We start from the raw sequence: 17,126 nt of genomic DNA, 5'->3' as shown, positions 1-17,126 counted from the left end.
AATCTTCCCATCTTTGGGCTGTGGGCTGAGGCTAAAAATGATAGAATTTAATAGGAATAAATGTAAACTCTTGCTTTTAGCTCTGACACCAGTTGCACAAAAGACAGTATTCAGGGACAACCTCTGAGGGGCAGGAGCTTAGAAGTTTAATGGAAAGTAAGTCCACCTCTGAGTGCCATTTATTGGGGGCCACTAAATGCATTCATGAGGGTGGGCAGAGGGATGATGGTTTCTAGTCTGGAAGACAATTAGGATCCTGGGGGCTGCTTCTGTCATACCTAAATGGGTGTCTTAGGAGAGATTTGCTCCCCTGAAGGATGGGGTATACTCTCAAGGAATGGATGTGCAGATGTTAACCAGGAGATGGGTTTTCGCCTGATAAATGGAAGCATTTCAACATGTCAGTATGAAGTGGGGTAGTACTGAGAAGGTAATGAGTTCCTTGCCGGTAGTGTTCAAGGGTAGACTGTGACCAGTTGAGTAGATCTTGAGGGGACTTCAAGCACTGAATGGGGGTGGTTGGTGGAGACTCTGGGGCTTACAGTTATATGAGAACATTCTTTTAAGGCAGTCGAAGGTCCCTCAGTCCCTTCAGCTATCCCCTACTGTTCTGGATCCCATTCCCTGCTATCCTGACTGAGCACTGGGCATAACTACTATTTATCTTAAAGTGCGGCTCCTTGGAGTAAATACATACTGCTGTGAACTGCCCGGAGCTCAAGGACTGGCCTGTGGTTTTGTACATGTGTGTTGTTTTGGTTTGTTTTTGTCTTTTTGTTGTTGTTGTTTGGTGGGTAGGGTGGAGAGGAAGAAGGTGGGCTAGCCACTGCTCAAAGAATTCATTCTTATTCTCATAATTTGTCTAATAAACTACTTTGAAGCTAGAACAGACTCTAGAGTATAGTTCAGTTTGAATTTCATAAGACTCTTAGATCGTAACAAAAAAGGTAATAGTTTGAATTCAAAAGGCCCACACTGCAGGCATCGTCAAGTTCATCCGGAGGTCAGTCACAAAATGCTTTCTTGTGGCTTAATTTATACCTTCACATTTGGCAATTTTGAAAGTCCTGTGTAAATGTACATATGTTGGTAAGAGGTAGTAAATATTTTGCTGACAAGTTCTTTGAATGATGGCTCAGTAGCAGCATTTAAAGGCAGACAACCAGAGGGTTTTTTGTGTATTTTTTTTTAAATCCAGGTGCTGCCAAGTCTACAGAGCTGGAAGGGAAGAAGCCAAAAGTGCCCACTAGTTATAGTTATACCATTAATTATATAATATTCATGTGCCTCAGAGTTTCTGCACCTGGCATCTGTTGATACACACAGGTAGGGGAGGACAGGGGCACAGGATACAGTTGAGAGACAGCGGGGAAGAAGACAGGTTGCTTGCTGTCAGGTAATGGCCCTGGAATATGCAGCAGTCCCTGGTGCCAGGTGGGGCCACCAGCACCTGCTTCCCTCCTGGGTGTCCGTGTTGTAATACTGCCTGGATTTGATGGGGCGAGAAGGGGAGGAACTGTGGCCACATGAAGTCCTCCCTACTCAGGCCCTTGGCCTCCTCTTTTCGATCAATCCTTTCTCTCTCATTTTTGGGAGGCCTTTGAATTAATGATCTTACACCGTTTCAACAAAGGGATATTGATATGTTAGTGTGCCAGACAGCAGGGAGTACTGGATTAGATCATTTTCACATTGACGTTATGCCAGTTTGACATTTGTTTGGAAAGTTTATCCCTTTATGACCATAGGTTATATACATAATTTAAGGGGAATAAATCTTTGAGAGATTTTTTTTTGGTTCCATGATCTTCAGTGCTACAGAAAAAGAAATGAAATACTCCCCCACAGTTTTCATGTGATCAGGAATTTAGCATAGGCTACGAGACAGAGTGCTCCATGTCAATAGAGAATATTTCCACAGGTGTGCTAGGCACTTGTGGTAGATGTTGCAGGGAAGTCAGGACTGGGGACAGCTTGGTCCCTACTTCAAGGTTACAGTCTAGGAGCTGAGAGTAGCAAAGTGACCTGATTCTACAGGGTAAAAGCCCCAGAGATAAATGACATAGGTCCAGGTCAGCCGGCATTGCTGTCTCAGTAGAATGAGTATGTGTGATACCAAAATAATCTTCCTCCTTCCCTCCTTGATCCTGCCACCATCTTGCATCTTGATGATCTCATGTTGGGATAGTGAAACTAACAGAGTTTCCGAGTTATGATGCCAGTTGCCATGGTGAAGTGGACATTTTAAAAAACTTTATTTTCTTATAAATAACTTGTTCTGCTTTGGGGATTCGATGATCATTTAGCAAAGTGCCCCTGGTAGGTAGTAGGCACTCAGTAAATGGTTTTTGTGTGAGTCACTGCAAACTTGCAACTCCGAGTGAGTACAGTTCTTCCATATAAATTTCCTCTCGTCTCTGAAGATTATCCAGCTTCTGCCTGCAGTTGCATTTCTGTGTGGGTGCTTAACATGATACTTAGATAATAAAGCCACTTGGATCTCAAAATTCCATGTTCTCCAATAGGAGTTCTCCAAGCAAAGCTGGTGACTGAACCAAAATCTCAGAAATCACCACTAAAGAACTTAACCATGTAACCCAAAACCACCTGTACCCCCAAAAAGACTGAAATAATAAAATGAAATGAAAAAAGCTGGTGACTGAAGAATTTGCACTAGAGCTAGCAAGAGCATTATGTTTGTGGTTACCACATCCTTACACTGTTTTTGGTTTTCTCTTCTAGGTTTATTTTCTTGAAAAGGCTCCAGGCTTCGGCTTGGAAAATCCCACCGCCAAAATTGAGCCCAGCAGTTGGAGCGGCAGTGAGAGCCCTGCCGAAAACATGGAAAGGATGAGTGACTCTGCAGATAAGCCAATTGACAATGATGCGGAAGGGGTCTGGAGCCCCGACATTGAGCAAAGCTTTCAGGAGGCCCTGGCTATCTATCCGCCATGTGGGAGGAGGAAAATTATCTTATCAGACGAAGGCAAAATGTATGGTAAGTGGCCTGGAACACTCCTTTGAAATACTACAACCTGCTGTTGTGGTAGGGGATAGACTGTAGCTGGTCTTCCAGCAAGAGCCGTCCATTGTATGGGGTTGAATGATATTTGTAGAATTTTAGTGGGTCATCCAAAGGACTAACCTTCAACTAAAAAGGAGAGTCAATAAAGGACCTTTGGGAAATCACCCCCTGGGCTTTTCTTCTTCTACATGCGTAGTGGCATTACGTCAGAAGCTCCAGGGGTCCAGGCAGGAACATAAATAGTTGCAGTGGCATGTACAGACACCAGATGGTGGGGAGGAGGTCTTCTGAACGCAGACCAGATCGCAAGGAAACACTGCCACTTACCTCTAGGGAACTGATGCCACTAGGAATGGGGGCCTGGTGCTGCCGAATCCCTTGATTGCCCCCAGCCCCCTTGAGGAAGAGCCAGCATTCCAGATGCTTATATGAAATCTACTCTTTTAAAAAGCCAGCACTTTTTTTTTTTTTTAAAGCAACTCTGTACAGGCCAGAGAAAACATGTATGTGCATGGGCTTGATCAGCCTCTGAACCACCAATTTGCTGCTTTGCTGCCAGCTTGAAGTTGAATGGTCAGACAAGGCATTAGCACCCCGGGTCACTGTCACCATCTCCCCTTCTTTGGGGGTTGTCTTGAAGGGCATTCTGAAGGAAACACCAGGAGTGCGAAGGAGAGAGAGACCTGTTAACTATTTGGCTCTGGATGCCTAGGGCAGCAGCAAGGATCCACCTGCTGGTCTGGGGCTTGCTTGCTGGGTTTGGGCACCCCCTAACTTCCTTCCATAAGTGCTTCCAGCTGCAGACCTGTACTTTTTGGCTGCTTACCTTTTGGGAAGCAGATGGCAGGTGTAGTTGCTTGAACATTGTGCTTGTCTAATTGAGCACGTTGAGTTGACAGAGTTCGCACTGTAGCTGAGTCTAAAAAGATGCAAACACAAATAACCTAAACTCAAAGAGAACTGGCTCAGTATTTTACCTGAGGTTAACTTATCATGGGAGTGATTATTTCTAAACAATTGGAAGTCTTTTTCATAATAAGGTGTTGTACCTTTAATACTGCGCTTCCTCTATCAGGAGCCGTAGGAGACTGTGGCTTCAACTAGCACACACTGCTAAGGAGAAAGCAGATGGTGGTGCAGCTGCCACCAGCTGTGCCCCCACCCCGCCCTCCTCCTCTCCAACTTGGATGATGTAATGGAAACAAGGAAAATTTTGCTTTCTGCAGCATTGGAGTCTCTCAGCCTGTCACACACAGAGGAGAAGGAGACCCAGGCCTTCAGCATTTGTTTTATGCTCCCATAATATCCTTTGTAGCCAGGGAAGCCTCTTCGTATCTGGTGAAATGGACTGGGGATGAAACATCTCAGCTACTATGGGAAGAGAGTTTCAGGGCCCTAGATTTTCTGTATGTCTGGATCTTTCCTGGTCTCTTCATCCTCAGCCTGGCTATTTGCTTTGTGGGTCTTGTTTTCATACCTGAAAATGCAGCTCCCTTTCTTAAAGGCAGAGAAAAGCATTTTAATCTTTGAAGCTTCTTTGAAGATGATTTTATTATGGGTAGTAAAGGGTAGCTTTGGGACACTACCTTGTACAACTCTCATTTGCTTACCCAAAAATGGTTTCAATTTAAAACAAAGGCATAGTATTAGAAATCCCAGTGGGGCATAACCACTGCACTTCATTTCCCACAGGAAATACTAGGAAAGGTCCTGTCCTTTCAGGAATAAGGTTTTGGGGCTGAGAACATAATTCAAAGCACAAGTTAACTTTTGTCAACTCCAATTTTGTATTGTTCTCCATTGAGATTTTACTTTATAGACAGCAGCCCTGGTGGATTTAACCAATTTGCCTATAATTCAATTATATAAATATTTTTATGTGAAAATAATTGTATAAGAGCTCGTGTTGGTAATTGGGTCTCAGAGGCAGCAAGCTAAGAAGAGCAAAGAGAAGCTTTGGATGTGAGTAGTTGTATCAACAATGAACTTGAAGATTTTACCCTTGGTCTTGGTCTCAGTTTTCTCCTGTGTAAAAATAAGATGATAAAGTAGTTGATGATGTCCATGGGTCCTTTGGACTCTTCCATTTTGTGATGCTATGGTTTTGTTTCTTGTCACTGAGGAAGAGGGTCAGTTTTGACAAATGTGGTGCTGCTTGGGAGCCTAGCCTGTTTTGGGTACCCAGCGTAACTTAAATTCTGAGTGCTTCCTGAGTGTGCATGGTTTTGATGTATGGATTCTTTTCTCCTTAACTCAGCAGCACATTTAGTGACTGTGTTGGTGGCTAACCTGATTTAAAATGGGACAGTCCTTTTGAGCAAGCAGCATTAGGAATTTTAACTCATTTGGAAAGAACAATCTTACTGGTTGTGGGTTTTTCAGCAAGTGGAGGATACAGCCTGGGGGAGTGTGTATCCTAATTGGGGCTCAGAAGATGCGTTGGCTGCACTGTCCTGCAGCCACCCCCACCTCCAGGCAGCTGCCTTGGGGAGGAAACATCCCCCCTGAACTCCCTCTCTCTGGTCAACATGAGGAGCTTTGCTTCTACTGCTACCTTGGAAGGGAACCATGGTGGTTAATGGAACTATTGGTAGTGGAGACTGGACCCCTTAAGAGGAACTGCCCTGGGTGACTGGGAGCTGCCTCTCACCTGCCTGTGACTTGGAGGATGAGAGACAGTTGACTTGGGAGCCTCCATGGTGAGGCCCCAGCCACTGGATAATTGAATCATATGAGCAGTGTGGGGCCGGAGCTACTGTCTCGGGCTTTTGGCCTATTCCCCATCTTACCATACATGAACTGGGACACAAACCAGACCAGGAGTCAGGGTTTCTTAAGGCCTTAAAGAGCATAGTTTTTTTCTAAGGATTTTGAAAATGAAAACATTTAAAGCATTTTTGAATTCCATGCAGTAAAATAAAAATGATTTAGTCTTTTAGTGAAATACCAAGTGTTTTTTACTTGAAAGGGTTATGGTTATTCCAGTATTTCAGAGCATTTGTAGAGTGCTTTGTGATGTCACTAATCTTGAGCCGTTGGAGAAGCAAGGTCAAGTGATTTATTTTGGTAATGAAATTTTGTTCGTGGTTGGCGGTAGGGCAAATGCAGTCTTATAAAGGAGAAAAAAGGACAACTCTGTTTATGATGAGGTTTTGGCCACTGGAGGAGATGGCTTCATTCGCTTTCTGCTAACTTAGTCTTTGGGGAGCTAAGACTTTATGTGTTTGGGCTCCGTGTGGATAGGTGGCTTCTGCTGTGGGCATCCTTATGTGTAGGCAGTCGTTTTTATGGATTACTAGAAGGGGTATGAGACGTCCTTTGACCTGGTTCCTAAGGGCATGTGTGCTCACTCCCTAGGGCTCTTTCTCTGTGCTTGTCTTTTTCATTTTTTGTTTTCACACAGCTGTGTGTGACTCTTTTCCTGGTAGTTCATGGGAGAGGAGATGGCAGGAGGACAAGATGAGAGGGAAGTTCTTGATAAACAAACTTACCAAAATTGGATTTCAGAAGAGCAGGCTGTAGTTTAAAACAAAACAAAATAAATAGCAAACCACGGGAACACCTGAATATGTTTCTTTTGCAACTGAAAACCCCAGTCAGATAGACCCCATAATCAAATAGGGCAGGGACAGGAACTAACCTTCACTGGTTGCTTGCTGTAGAGGCAGAGAAGTATAGCACTTAACAGTCTGGACTCTATAAATAATATGAATCCTGGCCCCGCACTTCTAGATATCAGATTTTTATCGAGTTACCTTACTTCTCTGTCTCAATTTCCTCAACTGAAAAGGAGGATTAGATAGATCTTACTGCATAGGATTGTTAGAAGAATTAAATGAACGAATCGTTATCTGGAACACCACTACACCCTGCAATGTTTGAACTGTATCTAGCATATAGTGAGAGGTATGTAAGTGCTTATGAACTGAAAACAAAGAAGTGCTCTCTGCCAAGCACTGTGCTAAAGAGGCTTCACATACAATTCTGTCTAATGCTCTTAACAATGCTTTGAAGCTGGTATTATCATCCTCACTGTATAGACAGGAAGCTGAGTCTGAGAGGGGTAAAGTGGCTTGCACATGGCCAATATAAATGGTATAGCTAGCAGGTTTCAAATTCAGGGCTGTCTGACTCTACATCTTGGACTCTTTCTGCTGAGCTTTTGTTCCTTCCTTGGTAGAGATCGTTATACGTAAATCCAGTGAATCAGTGTTGAGCCCCAGCGCAGCTGTATTCCAGCCCTGTGCTAGGGGTTGTCAGGGATACTGCAGTGAACCAGACAGACATGGTCCCTGCCCTCATGGAGCTATCTCAAGTTCATTTGCAGGAAACTGACCTGAGGTCAGGACTGTGTGCCAAAGCTTTCTGAGAAGTTTGAGAGCCCTTTGAAGATGGTCACCTTCCACTTAGCCTTTTGAAGCCTATTCTTGGCTACCAGGGTCGAGGGCACCTGGCCTGATGCTGGCAGGAAGAAATCATCTCAAATAACGTAGCGGAGAGCATCCCAGATCACAAGGCTGGCCTCGGTAGTGGCCAGGAGGATGTCTGGAAGGTTCCAGTGCCCTAGGATCCTATAAGCAGTCTGGGCAGAGCTGTTGCTTCCAGACATCTTCCTGGCCACTATTGACTTCTCCTTTTGCAAGCAGATGTCTTCAGGATCCTTGCTTAGGTCAGCTCCAAGGAAGGACCCTTTCTTATTGGGATACCAGGACTACTGGTCAGCCCCAGAGACCTGAAATGTGAGGACCAGCGAAGATGAGGGGGAGGGTGTCTCTAGTCAGTCCTCCCCCGCTGCTGACCTGTGCTCTGCCCACCAGGATAGCATAGGACTTAGGATTGCATCTTTCTTTACTTCATAGGAGCAGAAGTCAGAAGAGGAAAGCGGGCTTTTTAAATGAGGTGGTGGCAGAACTGACAAAGGGGGTATCAAAATGAGAGTTCACACAAGCGAGTGAGAGTATGTATTGATTAGTCAGTACAGCAAAGAGACTGAAACCTGTGGTCACTACACTCCTCTGGATGCAGAGGACTGGTCAAAAAATTGCAGAATCATCCTTTTATAAGATAGTGTGTTCTCACAGCAGCTCTTTGAGGATCAGGGAGGTAGGCTTTGTCAGTGGAGACCCCAGAGCCCTGGTGTGGAAATGGCCATAGACTCCCAGCCCTGGAGGGTCTCCAGGCCTTGGCAAAGTGTTCTTCTCAGAGCTCCATATGAACATCATGTGGCATCTTTGATTTCCTCTTTCGGACCTCTGATTCAGGGTGTTATTTCAAGTTAATTGGTTAGAAGCGTGAAACAAACAGCTATGTGGTAGAACAGGCTAGAAGCTCCCAAAGCCGGGACCCCACCGATCACTGGATGTATTTCAAGGCCTGGAATATAGAAGGTGTCAGTAATGTTTGCTGAATAAATGCTTATGGGAGATGAATTACGGTTCAAACAGAGAACGTAGGTGATTAAGCCTGTAAGCCCTAAGGGCCTCTCCTGTGGGAGGAAGTGGCTAGAAAGAAAGAAGGAAAAAAAGAGGAAGATGCTTATTTAATGATCTTAGATTGAGAAAGAAGAAGCCCTATTTTTTGTGTTGGCAAATGTTAGTTGAAGAGATAGAAAAGGTTTCTGCACAAAATATGAACAATAGCAGAGCAAGGGTTAATTCTGGAATGCTCGGAGCAGATGAGTAATGGGGAATTTTTGAAATAGTTTGGTTCCTGTGAGAATAGCAGGGCCAGCGTCATCAGCATTTTGATTGGGAAGCTTAATGTGTGGGGGGTATGCAAAAGTGTATGCACAAGGTGTGAGCTCTTATGCAATCCGGGTACAAAATAGCTAATTAAAGATGGCTCAAGAATTGGTCATAAGGGAGGCAGAAGGAAAAGAACGTGAAAGTATTACCAAGTTATGCTTTCCAACAGCTTTGCTGTGGCAGTGGATGAGCCCTGGGATTCAGGAAGATGTGGATTCGTAAATCATTTATTGAGGGCCTGCACTGTGCTTTGAGTGTGATGGGGACAACAGACATACAATAACTTAAAAAGCTGATCTGCATGAGCAGTTAACATACCAGGCACTTTCCCATTGTTATAGGATGTGCTATCTTGATTATTCCTCAAAAACAACCCAATAATATAGGTACTGTAATTATGCCCATTTTGCTGCTGAGGAAAGTGAGGTCCAGCAAGGTCAGGTTATTTGCTTGAGGTCACATAGTAAATAAGCTGTGGAGCTGACATTTACAACCAAGCCAGTCAATACAAATGACTCCAATATTGATATGGAAGGAAGTATATTCTGTACTAGAGATATACCTGGTTTAGTAGTGGAGCAGCACAAAGTGTGATTATTTATGATTGGGGAATTTACTTGTATATGTTTGAGAATGAAAGAGAGCATGAGACAGACAGACTTAGCTAACTTTGAACTTTGGGAAAAAGATCACGTAGTGGTTTTTAAACTTAGTTTGGATTATAGACCCCTTGGAGAATCTGTAGAAAGCTATGGACCCTTTCCCCCAGAAAAATCACATATTTGTATGTAGTTTTAGGACTGTTGCATATAACTTCAGGCAAGTTCTGGAGCACAGGTTCAGACTTGCCCCTGTGGGGAAAAGGAGAAGGGAAGGTCATTCTGGCTGAAGGAATGTGTGATAAAGGCATGGAGGCCTGGAAGGGCACAGCCCTGATGTGCTTAGAAATGAAAATATCTCCTGGGGGAGGGGTACAGGAGCCAGCGTTGTGTCGTTGCGGGTCCGAGTGCCATGCCAAGGTGCCTGGCACTCATTCTGGGGGCAGACGGAAGCCATTACAGTTTTTTCAGGAGAGATGACATGTCTCAGCCTGTGTTTGACAAAACTAGGTCTGAAGGTGTGAAGACAAGTTAGATGGCTATTACAGTAGTCCAGTAGGAGAGCCTGAGGCCTACACTAGGATGCAGGCAGTGCTGGTGGGAGGAAGGAGTTTCAGAGATAAAACCAACAGAATTGGCTGATGGGATGAGATTTGTGAAAAAGAAGGAGGAGTTTGATTTCAGGTTCCACTTCTGGGTCATGGGGAGGATGGTGGTACTGTTAAACGAGTTGGGGAGTGGAGGCAGGAGAAGCAGGTTTGTAGAGAGGAGAGGAATGAGGAGTTAAGTTTTGTCATATGCTTGATGTACTGGGTGACCATCCAGCTGGAGATGACCTGTAAGGAGTTGGAAATTCCTGCCTAGAGCTCAGTCAGATTGAAGTTGCAGGGGTAGTTTGGAGTCTCATCATCAGAGAAGTGATCTGATAATGGCCTGTGATGCCCAGGTTCACAATTTACCAAGGGCAAAACTGGCATGGATTTTAAATGGAATGTCTGCAGCACTGGGAGAGTAAAGTGATTGCCTTTTTCAGAAAAGGGAAGACAGATTAGTGGTTCTCAAGGCTCACTATCAACAGAAACACTCAAAGAGCTTAAAAGACAAAACAACTACTGACTAAGAATATCTGGGAGTATGGCCTGGGAAACTGTATTTCTAAATGCTCCCTGAGTCATTTGGGTGATCAGCCAGGTTTGAGAGCTGCTGGGCTAGCTGCAGTCTGGGTCCAAGAAGACAGGACCACATTTTTAGAGTTGATAAACAAGTGAGCAGAGAATGAGGCTAACATTTGAAGCAGTCTTTATGAGGTTTTGGTGCAGGAAATGAATGACGCTAGTTTCGTTCTTCAGTTTATGTTCCCTTTCTACCTAGAGGGAACATTACCATGACCTGGTCTGCAGAGAGTTTGACCATGCATGGAAGGAGACACGGTATCCTGAAGGGCAGAACAAATTAAGAGAAGACTTTTTCTGGGACAGGGGAGGCACTTGGCCATTTGGTTAGTTGGGGAAAAGAATTTATGAGTTGAGGTTGTATTTGATGGAGCAAAACCCAGAAGGGACTTTAAAGGGAAAGGAGCCTCTTTTCCTCTGATGCGGAATGGAGGAGGATGGGGGAGGGCCGAGAGGGGGCCTCATTGCTGTTCTCAAATGAAGGTTATTGTGGGCTTTTGAAAAGTAGAGCAAGCTTAGTACAGATGTACAGTATAGATGTTATCATTGACAGACAGGGATGAGTAAAAAAGAACTACTCAGCAGTGAGTATTAGCAGAGAGTATTACTTTCTTTTTTATCTGAAATTTTTATTGAGATATTGTAGATTCACATGCAATGGTAAGAAATAATACACAAAGGGATCCTTTATGCATGTTGCCCATTTCCCCCCAGTGTGGTTACATTTTGCAAAACTGGAGTGTAATATTGCAACAAGCGGGATATTGGCATCCATACAACCCAGTGATACAACTCAGATTTTCCCAGTTTTACTTGAACTCGTTTGTGTGTGCGTACTAAGTTGTGTACACTACTTGTTGTGTGTTAGTCTTGTGCAGGTTCATGTCTCCACTGCCACAATCAGAATACAGAACAGCTCCAACACCACAGGACCCGGGTTGCCCTTCTCCCTAACTGCTGGCGACCACCGATCTGTCCTCTGTTTCTAAAATTTTGTCATTTCAAACATGTTATATAAATGGAATCAGACTACATGAACCTTTTGAGATTGGCTTTTTTCCAACTCAGCTTAATTCCTGGGAGATTCATCCAGATTGTGTGTATCAAGTTTGTTCCTTTTTATCATTGAGTAGTATTCCGTGGTGTGTATGTACCACAGTTTGTTTAACCATTCTGCTATTCAAGGGCATCTGGGCTGATTCCAGTGTTTAGGCATTTCAAATCCACTATAAACATACACGTATAGGTCTTTGTATGAAACTAAGTATTCACTTACATGGGATAAATGCTCACAAGTGTAATTTGCTGGCTCATATGGTATTTGTACATTTAGTGTTTTTTTCTTTTAAACTGCCCAAGTGTTTTCCAGAGTAGCTGTACCACTTTACATTCTCACCTGCAATCTAGTTTCTCTGCATCCTCACCAGCATTTGGTGTCATCACCATTGTTTATTTTCATTGTGATAGGTGTGTAATCAATACCTCATGTGGTTTTAATTTGCATTTCCTTAAAGACTAACGATGTTGAACATCTTTTCATGTGCTTATTTGCCATGTGTATATCCTCCTCAGTGAAATGTCTGTTCATGTCTTTTGTTCATTTTCTAATTGGAGGGTTTATGTTGTTACTGTTGTGTTTTTGGAATTCTTTTTTCTAGATACAGCTCCCTTTTTTGGATATGTGGTTTGCAAAGATTTTCTCCTTATCTGTAGCTTATCTTTTCATCTTTTCTCATGGGCAAAGCAAAAGAACTTTTAGCAGAGCAAAACTTTTAACAGCAAAAGTTTTAATTTTGATGAGGTCTTATTTATTAGTTTTTCCTCTTGTGAGTCATGCTTTTGGTGTTGAGTCTGAGAACTCATTGCCTGGCCCTAGGTCCTGAAAATTTTCTCTTGTGTCTTATTCTAAGAGTTTATAGTTGTATGTTTTAAATGTAGGTCTGTGATGCATATTACTTGTGAGGGAACCCATTGGCATGATTCTGTGATTTTTCTTTACAAGAAGGTTGTTGTGTTTATTCATATTTTGACAGTTGTTATGGCTTGGTCGTAGGAGTCTAAGTTGGGAAAGTGACAGGGTGAAGCTGGAGGGGCTGGTAGGCCATGGGGCATGCTATTCAGAGGCTCTGGTGCATGTAGGAGAGGAGGCAGGACAGGAGGCTCTGGTCATGCATGGGAGAGGCAGCACTGAGATTAGAGATGGAGAGATTTCAGTGGATGAGTTTCGAGGTGTGGCCACAAATACGGTCAACTAATGTGAATGTGGGCGATGGGCATGGGAGATGAGGAAGCAAGGCACTGTGTGAAGCTCATCCACAGTGAGTTGATGAATCACTTAGATGCTCAACTTCACAGTGATAAAGTGTGCATTTTTAAAGAAGGTACCAAAGTAAACCAGGTGCTGAGGGATTTCTTTGAGGAGTACATGGCCCCATGGATATGCATGGAAAGATGTTGATAGGGTGTAAGTGGTGTCTAAAAGCAGAGAGCAGAACAGTGGGACAGGAGGAACATCAAGGTCGGAAGAAAATGCCAACATTTCTACCTTCCTCTTCCCAAATTCTTCAGTTGGTCCAAAACTATACCTATTTGTGATGTATAGTTATAGTTATGTGGGCCAGCCATACAAGCTCTTTGAGCCTTGTTGCCATCACCAGTAGAATGGGGCTGGTAAGTCAGCATGTTTCTTTCTACCTCTCAGCAATGTTGAGAGAAAATGTAATTATGTATGAAGAAGTTCTTTGAATTCTTAAAATTAATGGTTTAATTAATTTAAACAAAACCAAATATCGCATGTGCTCACTTGTAAGAGAGAGCTAAATAAGGAGAACACATGGACACCGACACATAGAGGAGAGCAATAGACACGGCGCCTGATGGAGGGTAGGAGGAGAGAGAGGATTGGGAAAAATAACGAATGGGTACCAGGCTTAATACCTGGGCAACAAAATAATCTGTACAACAAACTCCCATGACACGACTTTACCCATGTAACAAACCTGCACATGTACCCCTGAACTTAAAAGTCAAAAAAAGGAAGTTATATCATATTTTAAAAAAATGAATGCTTTTAGAAGTTAAGCCTGTTCAGGACTTGTTGGAAAAGTAGGAAAGAACACTTTGGAACCATCAAGCAGAGTTAAGCATCCCTAGCTCAGTTAGAGGGCTGTGTGGTTAAGGGAGAAATTGAGCTGAGCCCTCCTTTCTTAGGTTTTCTGTCAAAGAATAGGGGGATGGCGAGCTCCAGGGCAGACTTTTAGAGATCAGCGCCACGAATGATGGAAGGGACTGTTGCTGGGCAGAGGTTCATCAGGCTTCCCTCACAGTGGCCCTCCGCAGCATCAGAGGGAAGTAGTGAGTGGGTGGACATTTGTGTTCTTAGCAGCACAGGCCTGGATTCAATGCTGTTTCTCTGTTCTCCTCCCCACCGGACCCCCACCTCTAGAGCTTCAGTTCCTCACTCATCTGCTGCCGTGGCCTTCCATTTTACATGAAAGCATGTCTCTGATTTATTGTTGTTGTTATCTATTTTATCCTGTTCCAGTGATAGTATGTGTTTAAAGTGGTCTTTTTAAAATAAATGATCATTATTGGTGGTAGTGTTCTGTTGGTCTCTCACTAAAGGTGCTATTTTAGAGACTGTTCAACTTGATAAATTTAAATATAGAAGTGTGTTTGTGGGGAGGATCCTAGAAAAAAATCTGGAGGAATTTACAGTCTACTAATAGTGGTTGCCACAGGGAGATGGGATTATAGGAGACTCGGTTTCTATTATGTTTCTGTATTAATGGGATTGTTTCAATCGCAAACATATGTTACTTTTGGAATCAGAAGAAAAAAGATAATTGTGTCAAGTTTATTTTTTCCTCTGGTTCTGAGTAAAGGATATTCATTAAAGAAAAATGTGGAAAATAGCAAGAGTTAGAAAGCAGACCATATTGCCTGGGTCCACTGTGGTGTGGTGTTTACTGGGGGGGGGGGGGTTCACCCAGGGGAGTCACAGCAGGGTCACGGTGGGCAGGGAGGGGTGCAGGGGTGTTTGGAGACCATCTCTCCCTTCCAGTTGTGGGCGGCTGAGGTGTCAAGCTCAGGGGACAGGTGGTCAGAGAGTGGCAGTGCTAGGGTGGAGAAGGAGAACAGGGCGTTCTTATTATAGGTTTTAGGACATCGGTCCGGGACTTCAACAGGTGTCCTGGCCACTTGAGCGTGTCAGTCAGCTGGCCCAGCCCAGAGACGCATAATTCCAACTTTCATGTATTATGGTAAGATGGTGATGGGAGAAAGAGAGGAAAGCGTCCACATCCATTCTTTGAATGTCCATAGGCTCACACCACAAATAGAATGAACGGGATCCACATCTCTGCTGAGTATTTTTCGTTCAGCTTGTACATGAGAGTAGACGTGGTTTATTCCTAGAGGGTTGGGGGCTTCTCTCTGCCAGTAATGTTTTTGATGGCCATGTTATCCTTTGTAATAGATTCCTGGCAAGTAATCTTGTATTTGTACTGCCTTTGGACAGAGATGGGTAGATTTTAGAGAACGAAAACACTGGGTACTTTACAGTGTGCTACAGATTCTTATTTGATTATAATGAATAATTATAATTATTCATTATAATCAAATAAACATGCAATCCGAATGTGTTTGATCAGCTTGATATTGACCTGCTATGCATACCCTGCAGATTATTCCGTCTGCCTACCTTCCCTTTCCTCACATGTTTCAGTTATAGCTAAATAGTAAAATCAAATTTGTTCTTCAAAGCCCATTTGGATATTATTATTATTATTATTATTTTTGAGTTGGAGTTTTGCTTTTGTTGCCCAGGCTGGAGTGCAATGGCACCATCTCGCTGCAACCTCTGCCTCCCGGGTTCAAGTGATTCTCCTGCCTCAGCCTCCCCAGTAGCTGGGATTACAGGCATGCACCACCATGCTCGGCTAATTTTGTATTTTAGTAGAGATGGGGTTTCACTGTGTTGGCCAGGCTGGTCTCTAACTCCCGACCTCAGGTGATCCTCCTTCCTCGGTCTCCCAAAGTGCTAGGATTACAGGCGTGAACCACCACACCCAGCCTTATTTTTTTTTTAAGTTTGTTTTTGTGTCAGTGTACTCTCCTCTCCCTCTTAGCCTTTTAGAACACAGTCTTAAAGGTATGATAGTGAAACCTGCTGCCCAGGATGTTTATTAAAAAAAATTTTTCTTTATTGCATTTTAGCCCCCCTCCCCTTTGGGGGAAATATTTGTCACCCCAAAGCTTTACAGCTTCTGGGGTAATATTTAACATATGTTAATAAGCTGAGTTATTCCGGCCATTTAAAAAGGTCCCAATTGCTCACTGTATGCCTACCCTCTTCCCTGGATCTGCCTCTGTGCTCTGTGACTTGCCCGATATTTTGTTGAGATGGGCTTTGGCAACTGTCTCTTAGATGAATGGTTCTATTACAAACACGGTAGCTTCCATGACAGCTTAGAAGAGCTTGTTGTTTATGACTGCTTTCATTGAGAGAGGTTTGGTGCACGTTAATGTCCCGATAAAGACAGTTCTACCTATAAAGTAGCCACAGCCTGAAACATATTTGATTGTCAGTAAAATATTGGGGATGATGACATGCCAGATGTGAGGTATCGGATTGCATGTTTATTCAACTGTTATTGCAATCTCTGTGCTAAGATGTGCCCTTGTATTTTCTGTCTCACAGCAACACACAAAATGCAATGGTGATATGATCCTGATTATGAAAGATGCTATTTAGGTTACTTGGATTGTAAACCATGTGTATTAGGAAGCATTCTCTCAGTCCCCATATGTCCTTAGACAGCAACCACAAACAGTTGTTAGGTGAAGGGAATTGTCAAGTGGGTTGAACACATGCATTGTGATAGGGACCTTTTGAAATGTATGAATCTTAGTAAGGCCTGGACTGACCAGGGCAGGTGATGTGACAGGCACTCAAAATAATAATAATATTTATTCTTGAAGTGAATTTTTGCAATAATGAATATTTATGCTTGCAATGTGCCAGGTACTGTTCTGAACACTTCGCATTAACCCATTTAAACCTTCTAACAAGTCTTATGAATAGCTACTATTATTCTCACATTACAGATGAGGAAACCATGGCCTAGAGAGGTTTAGTAAGTTGCCCAGGATCAGATTCTCATTTGATTGTAATCGTTAATTATATTTAATCATGAAAGTAGTGGTTAAGAACTCAGGCTCTGGGGTTCATATCCTGGCTCCAGTCCTGGATGTTCTCACTGCTGCCTGGCTAGGATGGAAGAGAGTTTTGGTTCCAGGTAAACGATAGAAAAGAAAGAATGGGCTTTCCTGGTGTCTGGGATACTGTTCATCCTGTTTTTTGCTTTGTAAATTCCTACTGGTCATTAAAAAAACACTCCATCCTCTCTGAAGCCTTCCTTAATCTCCACAGGCAGAGCTAATTTTTCCCTCTCTTATGTTTCCAAAGCACATGACTTTTAACTGTCCGTTAAAGGCCTCATCAGACTCTTTTTTTTTTTTTTTTTTTTTTTTTAAAAAACTGTAGTAAGCACTGTCAGGCTCTGTTTCTGTGGGTCTGTACCCG

The 17,126-nt window shown here is 43.2% G+C and overlaps 1 protein-coding gene across 2 annotated transcripts in view; it reads left to right on the top strand.

The window, feature by feature from the left end:
- Positions 1-17,126, top strand: part of TEAD1 (TEA domain transcription factor 1) — a 270,500-nt gene that overhangs the window by 87,013 nt on the left and 166,361 nt on the right. For both annotated transcript variants that reach the window (XM_055282388.2, XM_055282386.2), the window contains exon 2: positions 2,743-2,998. In XM_055282388.2, coding sequence (XP_055138363.1) covers positions 2,842-2,998 — 157 coding nt within the window. In that variant the 5' untranslated portion in view covers positions 2,743-2,841. The remainder of the gene's footprint in view (positions 1-2,742; positions 2,999-17,126) is intronic.

Source organism: Symphalangus syndactylus, chromosome 6 (assembly GCF_028878055.3).
Source record: "Symphalangus syndactylus isolate Jambi chromosome 6, NHGRI_mSymSyn1-v2.1_pri, whole genome shotgun sequence".
Lineage (NCBI taxonomy): Eukaryota > Metazoa > Chordata > Mammalia > Primates > Hylobatidae > Symphalangus > Symphalangus syndactylus.
Note: the sequence above shows the minus strand (reverse complement) of the source record. Positions and strands in the feature narration are given on the sequence as shown.